At 43.3% G+C, this 11272-nt stretch overlaps 1 protein-coding gene across 5 annotated transcripts; it reads right to left on the bottom strand.

Moving 5' to 3' along the window:
• Window positions 1-257: 257 nt before the first annotated feature.
• On the bottom strand, window positions 258-9717 carry med24 (mediator complex subunit 24). Of its 5 annotated transcripts, none has more exons than XM_076093459.1 (26): window positions 9620-9717; window positions 9203-9333; window positions 9009-9091; window positions 8883-8921; window positions 8724-8797; window positions 8007-8230; window positions 7642-7753; window positions 7342-7492; window positions 6871-6984; window positions 6432-6485; window positions 6188-6270; window positions 5981-6067; window positions 5650-5749; window positions 5304-5446; window positions 5079-5116; window positions 4881-4963; window positions 4481-4659; window positions 4071-4170; window positions 3461-3636; window positions 3077-3341; window positions 2788-2969; window positions 2606-2699; window positions 2284-2383; window positions 1349-1429; window positions 983-1131; window positions 258-599 (listed from the first exon to the last, which is right to left on the bottom strand). In XM_076093459.1, exons 2-26 carry the CDS (start codon window positions 9330-9332, stop codon window positions 483-485), a joined length of 2958 nt encoding a protein of 985 aa, XP_075949574.1. In that variant the 5' UTR covers window position 9333; window positions 9620-9717; the 3' UTR covers window positions 258-482. The 5 variants fall into 5 exon arrangements, 4 of the variants coding, with proteins under 4 accessions (XP_075949574.1, XP_075949573.1, XP_075949576.1 ...); XM_076093458.1 differs by having other exon boundaries at window positions 8004-8230; XR_012954602.1 differs by lacking the exon at window positions 258-599 and having other exon boundaries at window positions 992-1131; window positions 1349-1470; window positions 8004-8230.
• Between the last annotated feature and the right edge of the window lie 1555 nt (window positions 9718-11272).

Raw genomic sequence — 11272 nt, forward strand, 5'->3', positions numbered from 1 at the left:
TTTGCGTCATTATTTCTGCCAGACGGATTTCCTTGAGGAAGTGTTGCAAGTGGTGGATGACTTGTCTGACAAGCACAAGCTGTTGTCACTGCTGACAACTCCCTTGTACGTAGTGTGTCATGTGTTAGCCTCGCTAGCATGTGATCGTCATCACAGCGGTGGAATCTCATGTTGTCTCTCCAGAATGTGACGCAACCATACTATGTTCTCAAACACGCAATGAATGAATCTCGCTTTGTGTAAGTAAAGAAACAGAGGATCTTCAAGATGTTTTTTTTTTTTTCAAACATATTTACACATTTCTTTAAGTGTGAAAAAGAAAACAAAACACAATAGCAAAACAGTGTTTACAGAAACATGGTTATAAAAATGCCATTTTCAAACAAAGAATCCCTTTAAATGGATGATCCAGTTTTTAAAAACAGTCAGCTGTACTCCACCCAGTGAGACACTGAGCCAACAGGGGGAGGGGGACCCACAGTTTACAAGGCGGAGATGGCTTTGGCTGCTACTCTCCTCCCCAGCGGCAGAGTCAGGTCAGTGATGGCCAGGACAACTCTAGGTTTGGCCAGAGCAGGCAGCTTCACCAGCTCAGAAACCTGGACGCACGAAGAGACAAATGACAGGTCGATGGGCATCACAACTAAATGTGGTCTCAGTTATTTGATATGTGAACAGAAGTGTCTTACTGCAAAAGCACCCCCAAAGCGACTCAAACTACAAAACATGTAATTTAAGTTCTTAACTTGTTGCGATTACACATATGGATCAAATTCTGAGAACGACTCCCTCTCTCTCACATATTTATTTCTCTTCCCCAAAGCACTCAATCCTCAAAAATGTGTTTGCAAGCAGCAGAACGAACAAAGTTTATGAGAAAAATTCCAAACCCTTTCCCAATAGTGTGACGTAACAGCAACTCATCTCCCTCCTTATCCCGACCTCCACCCCCCGTTTCTTCACATCTCAGCCCATAACTCACCATTGTGAAGGGCATGAACTGCAGAATGCTCCCGCGACTTCCCTGCTCCAGGCACTCGACGCACTCCTCCATAAAGCTCTGTACAAACTGGGTGTGAGGTCCCGCCATCTTGGAGCCCAGGATGGAGGAAATGAGGAGGAAAAGGTTGGCTGTGGAAAAGAGAACGGGGCACGTGAATCGTCACGGTTAAAGTAATCACACGTGTACGTGTTCGTGGCAGGTGATGGGCAGTTGTTGTAGGAGGAGGGCATGCAGAGTGGACGGACGTGGGTTCATTTCTCCGTGCAAGGTGCCGGCAAAAAGGCCCGTTTGTGTGTGTGTGTGTGCGTGCGCGTGTGGACGTGTAGCACAGACAAGAGGTCTCACCCAGGACTCGGTTGAGAGGGTCCCTCATGTTGACAGTGTGGAGCTGGGAGGCAGACAGGGAACTGCTCATAGATCGGTCTCCTGTGAGATGTGACGTGAGAAACAGCGGAAGAACTGACAATCTGTTGTTTTCATTTTATTTTTTGACATATGAGGAAAAAACAAAACATACACACACATAAAGTGAACGTCAAAAGGGAAGTTGAAGTTAACCATTAAGTATTCTGTTGCGAAAATGCGAATGGTTGTGAAAGTCTAAAAGGCTTCCCTCCACTGGCGTTTTACGTAATATTGTGGGATGATCATCTTCTAAATGACTTGTCTTGACATGACTAGACATTTCTTTAGAACGGGTTGAACTTAGTTCACTTTTGGGAAATAAGAAAAAAGAAAACTCTCTCAGTTTCAGTCTTAACTATAACTCATACGTGTTTTTCCAAAAGTCTTGCAACACGCTGATCTTTGACCACCTGTTTGGGAATTTCTTTATGTAGCTGTAGCTCAAAGTGAAAATGCCCAAAAGCTGAACGCACATTTCGTCAGTCAGGATGATAGCAGGACCTTAAGAGTAGTTTGGAACCACAGTGCCTCTCAGAATCAATCTCCATCCTGTTGTTTAGGACTGAAATGGTCAAAGCAAAAAAAAATAAAAAATAAAATAAAAAAATCCCGTTAAACTGCAGTGCTCAAGTCGGAACCTGCTGACGGTTTAAGACACTCAACAGATAATAAATGTTGAGACAAGGCTAAGCTTATTAAAGTGCTTTCAAGAGCCAACTTGCTGGTAACAGGGTATCAGAAAGCCCATTTGCTTTTGAAACCCGTCCTGGTATTTGCATAATCCCCGGCTCAGACTGACGGACAAATGACTGTAAGGCCACAGGCTTCATAATTCAACCGTGCATAAAAAAAAAGCCAGACATTAATAGACTGACCTGGACTGGAAAGGGCAGCAGACTCATCCTCATTGGAGCTGAGCAGACGCATGAGTTTAGAGGGTTGAGTGTCATCCAAGGGAAATAGGCTGTTGTAGTCCTGCGGCCAATAAAACAGACATTGTAATGAAGATCAATATATATATATATATATATATATATATATATATATATATATATATATATATATATATAATAAGGAATTAGATCACAGTATTCACATACTTCAACATGTCCTTTTACCACACTGAAAAAAAGAGTTTTACAGAGTGACACATCACACAACCCGTATGCCAAATATGGCCTTGTGTGAATGTTTTACCTCAATATCTTCCCGCTGCCTTTTGCGTTGACGAGCAGAGAACGAGCCTTTGTGGTGAGAGGAGTAAGAGCTGAGTGCGCACCACACAGACAACCTGAGGAGTTTCCCGGAGAGCAAAGTTAACACCCCTGATCTCAAAAGTACCCAAAACCACCGCCGCCACGTCACGTCACTTCGCTTACTTGGCCAGCGCCTTTCCGGGTGGGTCTGCCAGGCTGTGCCAGTGGGCGGAGTCTGTGAGCAGGTCGGGCAGTATGGTACCCAGCAGGGTGAGGGTGATCTGCTGAGTGTCCAGGCAGAAGATGCTGTAGAGCAACTCCGCCACGCGGTCGGCCCACTCCTGTCGAGTCTCCTTCAGCAGCTCCTGAAACACGACGCAGTGCAGTGATCCGACTGTCGACCGCACTCTAGTTAAGAGCTCTTTGCATGCGCTTATTTTTATTTTTTTTTGTAACGTTTTTGTCCTCTTACCTTGACCAAATTGTTCGTGAACCAGAAGACCCCTCCCATGTTGAGAAGACTCTCAAACAGATGCAGGGCCCGGCTGTCCACCCAGCCTTTGCGCAGCACCGTCTGGAACTGCTTGCTGAGGGCCACGTGGATGGGGTCTTTGGCCGGCAGCAGGTTGCGGTAGGGGATCGGCTCCAGGCCCTCCATTGGGGGGCGCAGGGTCGCGGCAGTTTGTTGAAAGACATCAGCACACATGTGCTCCATGATGGAACTCATAATGATCACGCTGGTGAGAGAGGGACATCATTTTTATTTGAATCCATGTATTAATGGCCTGTGAGGGAGACCACAGCTGATCATAAGATGAGGCTGTGTAGTAAGAGTCAGTGTTTCTGATGTTTGTACCGTTCATTGTAAAACTGCAGAGTGTTCTCCCCGTACAGCGGGGTCACAAGCTGCCGGATCATAGTCTGGGGCTTCTCCCGCTCATCCCTCCCCAGCATCCTGACGTGGGCCACCAGCCAGGCCACCGCACAGATCGCCATACTGCACACCTTGCCCTTGATGTTGTCGGTAATCTTCTACACTCGAGAGAGAGAGAGAGAGAGAGAGAGAGAGATGACAGCGGCAAGAGGAAAAAGAGGAAGGAAGGATGTGGTGAGAAGAGTGCGGGGTATGGGTAAAGGAGAGAGGATTCTGACTAAAACAGCATCCGACAAAACTTGAATGGAGCCGGTGGAAAAAAAAAACGAGAAGTCGACGACAAGGGCTTTGGGACGTCACTGCTGATGCAAGTTCTTACACATTTTTTACTCGTCAATTTCCACAGAATACGTCACGCTCACTTGAGTAATGAATCAACTTGCAAAAATAGAAAAAAAACTAACTTTGTGGTCAGGGAGGTTACCGGTACTGACTGAGCATCATGTGAGCTACTGACACTCAGGAAATCTCAGAAAAATATTTTCCAAGGAAAAAAATAAAAAATAGTAAGAACATTAAAAGCTGAACAGACCTGTACTGCCTCCACAGAGAGAACTCCATTCTCCCACGCATTCAGAACTTCCAAGATGGCTGCTGGCGTGCTGAGGCAGATTTCATGCCATTTCACCTGACTGTCACAAGAGATAAACGTCAGAGGAACTTCTTCCATGTTCAGAGCATTCATTCCATAATGACAAAAATAAGATGAACCACTATTGTACTCTGCAAGTCATTATTTGTCTAAGATCGACATTTAAAAAAGGCTCGGTTAAGATGGCACCAGTCTAAAGCAGAGCCCACTAAAAATATAAAGAATCAAGAGCAGCATTGTGGTCTAAAAACCCCAAATAATAAGGTGAGAATTGTCATCAGCTGGGTAAAGTATGTTTAGTGACTGACAGTAAAGGGGATAAAGCATAAAGCATTAGGTCTATCACTTACACTAGTTTCATCTCTGAGGAGTTGTTCAGCAGGGTGACCAGGCTCTCCACTTTGCCAGGCTCTGGTCTGAAGCAGGGGTGGTCCGGGTTCAGAGTCTTGCCATCTTCAGGCATACATGTCTGCAGCCACGTTTCGAAGAAGGGCGTCTCCCCTGAAGGGCTGGGGTCTGACAGGATCACCTGGAAAGGAGAGATACGGGGCGGCCTTGTGCTGTATGGATCAATTTAGGAGTTATCGGTCAAAGCGGACAGACGACATAGATATAATCAAATCTGCAATATTCCGTTCAGTGAGCAGAACTGCTTCAGAAAATGTTATATTACTTCTACACAGCCCTCTCTGGACCTCTGAAAAATACTGTTTTTTTCTCCCTGTCGAGCTTGTATTGCCATGAACTAACCTCCGAGCCATACGTCTGCACCACATGGCAGAGCATGAGGAAGGAGATGTCGAAGAGCAGGGCCCGAACGGACGCCGACTTGGCTGAAGAGGAGGAGGAGGAAAAATCCTCAATGTTAGTATCTCACTTAATAAACAATATGTCAATGAGGGGAGAAACTCCCACATTGGAACATGTCGCTCTTGTATTTCAACTCACATCCTTCGCCGCTGATGTGCTTGGGAAACTCATTAAGCCTGGAACAAAAAAATACATTACAAGATATGAAACATCCTGTTCAAAAGCCACTTCCTCGGCCAACTGGAGTTTCCACCCTTTAAAATATGGCTGCTAATTGGCACGAAGGTCAATAAATAAGTCAGCATTCTAGTGACTAAGGGGACTATTTATCTTAACTTGCAACTCTATTTTGCATTTACTCACTTGATGAACTTCCGGGCAAAGGATTTGAGTTTCCCAGTGGCTGCAGCTGCCGCCAAGAGCAGATCTAGGCTCTTTCCAGACAACATGTGTCCCAGGACCCCCAAAAGGCCCTCGGGCGACTTGGAGTGGTCTGCATCTACCGTCTAATGAACGAAACAGCAAGAGTTATGCTCATTTGTTCTTTTTTTTGCATCGGCGTACTCATCGTAGTTCTGTGATCTTTGCGAGCCACCTGTAGACACTTGCTCACAGTGACACACTCATACATTTCCTTCACGGTATACAATCTATACAAAGCACCCGAGGATGCCCCGTAAAAACCTCGATCCGGTAAACGGTGCTCTACCTTGAGAATATTAGTGACAGTGGGCTCAGCTCGCAGGATGAGACCCGGGTTAGGCTGGATGTTTGCATTTTCTGCTGTCTTTAACCTCGGGGTGAACTCGCTGTCATCGGTCCTGAATCAAATGTGCAACGGGAGAGGGACAGGAAGGAAAGGGGGGAGAGGAGAGACAGACACGGGGTGGAGGGGGAACATGGTGTATTGTGTGAATATGGTGAACTGGACTTCATCCCAACTAAAATAAAGAAAAGAGATTAAAAAAACAAACACATAATTGTCCTTTTTATGAAGAGTTTTGCATCACATGTGTTCACTGTGAGATGGGAACCCGTACCGTTTTGAAGTGAGACAGGTTGTGTTTGAATCCGACAGCAGACCGAGCTTGTTACACTCCTGCAGGAGCATGCCGAGGCAGTCACAACTATGCGAAGAAGCACGAGAAAAATGTGAAGCGTCACAGCCTGGCTCTTTTATCTAGAATGTCTGACGGTGAGATTACGGGGAGGGGAAGATGGTTGTGGCACGATTTCGGAGCACTTACTTGCATCTCTGATCAGCTTTGTCCAGTAATGGTGTGAGCTTGAGTAAGTACTGAAACGCAATATTCACATCGTCCATGAAGTCCTGGAAATTTGCCATGTTAAGAGAGAAAGTAACGGTGTCATCACATTACATTTCCAGGTTATTGCTTTTTTTAGAACAAGACTGCTTAGAACTACTAAAAGCTCATGATTGTGCCAGTGTGTTCATTTGTTAGAAAGACATCAGTGAGTCTATTGTGGTACCTGTCCTTTGTCACCCTGAGGATACTTCTTTAGTCGCAGAAGAACTTGTGGGATCTGATGTAAAGAAACAAGAAATTAATTTGTGGCTGAGTTGCATGTGCAAAGACACGACAACGCTTATGTAATCCGGTCTCTGGTGCCTTTATCAGATGTACATCAGTTTACCTTATATACTGAATTCATTACTGGATGTAACAATAAACTACGGTCAATTTAGGCAAAGACTAGAGAGTGAAAATAATACCGTCAATAAAAACCTAAAAGAGGAAAATGAACAAACTAATAAAGTTCAAAACTGGCAGGACATCAGCATTTAATTTGACATCAATTTAAAGTCAAAAAGGACATTAAACACTGCGGCCGAGCGAAAGAGAAAGACAGAGAGGCAGATCACAAGCAGATAGCTGGTAACAGCCCTCATCTCTAAAACAGATCTTACCTTCAGGAATGTGAACGCAGTCCATTTGAGCTCCTCTGTGCCCTCTGGTGACTCGATGAGGCCAGTGAAGCAGGCCTTCCAGATCTCCAAGACAAACAAATGCGCAGGGATTCGCTGTGGAGGACAAAAAAAAAAAAAAGACACTGCTGCTAAAATAATAAATGACATGCAGACAATAGAGGAGTCTTATTATGACTTGTGCCGGAATTCTTGAAGGAAGAAACTGAAAAACAATTAAAAACAAAAGTTGGACTCTTTGGATTAAGTTTGATCTTGAACCTCTCTCGTCCCTTTGTTAATTCTTTGCAAGACACACAACACTGGCCACTCTGATAAAAAAGTACCTTGTTAAATTAACTACCATCAAGCTATATTCATTTTGAGGTATTAAAAGATTGTTCAGGCGCTTTTCCTTTCACTGCAATTTCAAGGAAGATTTAACGTGACATTTCTTTGCAACTAAATGTTCACCTGCATTCTCTTGATCATCATCAGCTGCTCCACCAGTGGCTGTGTCTCCCCGGTCAGATTCATGGTCCCCTCCAGCATGATGAAGGCGTGGACGGATGGAAAGGAGGCGTGGAACTTAGGGTCACTCTGCTCAGACAGCATCATGGGAATACTGAGGAAAGAGGGAAGAGTTTAGCGTGACGAAGAGTATTTGTGATGTACTTTAAATGAATGTATTGCCACGTCTAGGCTGAGCAGCCTCATGCCAAAGTTAAATAGATCTACTTATTCAATATTTGGGAACGAGGCAGGAATCTTCACCCTTTTACTAGTGACAAGCTCTCCTCTAATTTGGTTCTCAGTGTCTGGTTCGGTACACTGCCAAGGCCATCGGTCACTTTCAGCACTGATTGCTCTACGTTGCTCCAAGAACCTGTGGAGGGATAACAAGAGAAGCACAGTAAGATGTCTGGCACAACAATTATGCACAATAAGATTTGACCAAAATTGACTGTTTCAGGACTGGTAGCCTGTTCTAACATCCAACTTGCTGGTGATTAGTTAATAGACAATCACTGGTGACTAAAACTCTGGCTTTGACAATGAAGACCCACGATTATATTGAAAAAATAGACATTTGTGCACACACACACACACACACACGCACACACACACTATCGTACCACCTTGTTCCTCCAACCGAGCGATGTGGACCAGGGCTCTGTTCTTGGTGCTGTTCATCAAATTGTGAAGCCTCTCCTGGCAGCCTCTCAGAATGGCCTCTGTGCTGGCTGATGGCCCCAGTTCTCGGAGCTTCTCACAGTACCAGGCACAGCCCTGCAGCAGCCACACCACCACTCCGAGCAGAGCCCGACACAGCCCGATGCATTCCTCCGCTTTCCCGTGACAGCTTCGGAGTCAGAGACGAGAGGTAGTGAGTCAGAGATTGTTGATTGTTTAAATTCGAAGAAATTGTGTGACTTTTCCCAAACCATCTTAACTTTTTTTTTTTTTTTTTAACCAAGCAATAGTGAAGGTGCACAGTAAAAATAAAACATTAGGCTCAGATAAAAAGAGAAGTTTGAGTAATCGGAATAACATTTGTCTAAGCAATATGTAAATAAACTCAATTAAATTGTCAGCTTCATAAAACATAATCTTCATGTTTATTAATAGTTTCTATGCAATCGGTGAACACTGATACTTGTCATAACTCATTGAGTTTTATGGTTGTATTAGGTATTAATAATATATCATTACAAAAATGGACAAATTTGCTTTCTTAATTCAAACCAGGCATAAAACTCCTACATCAAAACTGACGCAGCTACGTGTTAGACTTGTGTCACGGGTAATACTAAGGACATCGAATGCACAACACTGTCACGGATCATTGTACACACCTGAGACGATGGCAAAACATGTCCATTATCTCCAGCAGGGATTTTACACACAGCTCCCGAGAAAAGTCATCAAACTATCAGAAAAGAGACATTCATGAAAACCTCTCATATCTTACAGTAAAATGCATTACGCCATAACTTTCCTCAAGGGTAAATTACCTTGCTCAGGGCAGTAAGCACACTGGAATAAGACACCATCTAAGGAGAGAGAAGGTAAAGATTTTTGCACAACAATAACACTCTTTGACACACCATTTTCCAGAACACTGATTTTTTTTCTCTCACCTGGGAACTTATAGCATATTTGAGGTAAGACAAAATAAGAGGGTTGGGAGAGGGACCAATCATCGCCTGCTCCATCAGGGCCTCTGGAAAACACAAACATCATTTAAAGCCACAGTGAAATGACAACACGATCACTGGTATTAAGTGACATAAATAGTATGATGACCGGGGGACTTTACAGTCTTTCATCTAACCTGCAAGGTTCAGATAGTCCCATGTTGCTCCCTTTGGGAAGTTTTTCTTGATGTTAATAGCCCACTGGTAGTCACTCCATCGTTCTTTCCAAGCCTGTAGAATGGCTTGCTTCAGATTGACCACCTTCATCCTGGTAGGAACGACCATACACTTAAATATATATTAAACACGAAGACATTAAAGCAACTTTTCAGTAAACCGTTATTAGCGATACTACTCAGTCTAGCTTACTGTAGCTTACTTGTGTTGTGCATAATTTGGCAGTTTAACGTTAGCTATTAGCTGCCGATGTCATTCATTACGTTAACTATTGAATTAAGACACAGTTGTATTGCTGAGTGCAAAAAACAATGTATGCCTCGGCAAATACGACAACGCCCAGAGTAACATATGTAATCACTAAATGTGACGCTTACCTGACTTTTTCAGTTTTTCAAATCATAAAAGACATTTGTTTGTAGCTTCTCCACTTCACAATACACAGAGCGCCATTTTTGTTACTACGTAAGCGTTCATTGGTTAATGTTTTGACGTCTCAGTATTCTTCTCTCTGATTGGTTAGGGTAAATTCAACGCTCAATGGTGGAGCAATAACCTAACAACGTCACAAGATGTCGCACTTTACAAAGTCAAAAGCTTGGCACTGCATGTAAAATATATCCTGCAATAAACACAGTGGTTAAAAACAAAACGGCAAACTAACCAACTGGAGAAGTACTTACAAATTCAACAATAGTTAGCTAGTTAATTTGGCTGAGAAAACCCACATCTACTTATCCAACGTAACGTACGTTAGCTAGCTTCAGACGTATTATAACGTAAGTTAGTCATGTAAGTCTGTCATATTACTGTCAGGCAGGGTTAATTACGTAACGTTAAGTTATTTCAAATTTTACCAATTATCTTTTCCATGGTATACAATGAAATGCTTTGTTGGCTTATGTAACCACCCCATTCACTTTTTTTTGTGATTCACTGCAGTTTCATCTTTTTTGAACAGGGTTTTTGTCTATTATGTCACACCTAAGAGATGAAAAGCAGAAAATAATGTCTTGACAACATTCAAGGTCCTAGACATACCAGACAGCAGGTTTGAAGTATAATTTAATATGTGAGACTGACCAATCCAAATCAAAAGTTTTGGATTGGTACCCTTGTTAAAAAACAGTATTACTGGTAAAACTAACCTAGTTATTCACAAAAGAAGCCCCCCACGAACCACATTTAGATTAAAAGAGCATGGAACGTGTTTTTAATACAAAAGCATCTACTCAAGCAAGCATGGGCTGCAAGGTTTTTCTAACTGTCCCCATTTCCACTTTTGCAGTCAGTTCTTCTAAACGCTAAAAGGGATACTGTTCTCCTTATCAAACCAACCAACTACTTCTGCGAGTGAAGGTCCTGTATTGAGTCTGCCTTAACAAAGACCCTCATTCTACCTGACACTGGAGACGTTGTCCCGGCTTGAGCGAGGTGTGTGTCCTGGGACAGAGTGATGCCAGCCAGCAAGAGATGAGCCATGCTTCCTGGCGCGTAGTGTAGGTAGGCTAGGGATGAAGAGGGTGTGTGGTGTATGTATGTGTGTGTGTGTGTGGAGGCGTATTTGAGGAGAAGTACCTTTTACCGGTTGCCATTCACTGAGAGTTGCATTAGAGAAAGGTGCTGACAGATTTGAATCCACCCCTGGGGAGACCAGAGAGACTGTAGCCGCAGCTCTGTGTCTCTTCTCATGACCTCACTGCTGGGACGGACAACGTTTTGATGACTCTTATTTTTCTTCTCAGTTACTGTGTGGTTTGCTTAAGTTTATTATTATTATTAGTATCTTATTCCAATACAATAAAGCTTACTGGCATTTGGTGTGTGGTACTCAAAGCTCCCCAAAATCACCTTACACGGAATAATTCCATTTGGGATACTGTTCACAACATGCTCCGTTGATTTTACTATCTTATTATTTTCGTGTTATTTAGAATGAGATTTTTCTCAAATGTAATTTTATAGGTGTTTTGTCCTCAGAGCTCCATTGTACTGGCAGCTACCTTCAAACCACAGCACTATACAATTAC

Source organism: Anarhichas minor, unplaced genomic scaffold, assembly GCF_050575085.1.
Source record: "Anarhichas minor isolate MPS153535 unplaced genomic scaffold, ASM5057508v1 ptg000017l, whole genome shotgun sequence".
Lineage (NCBI taxonomy): Eukaryota > Metazoa > Chordata > Actinopteri > Perciformes > Anarhichadidae > Anarhichas > Anarhichas minor.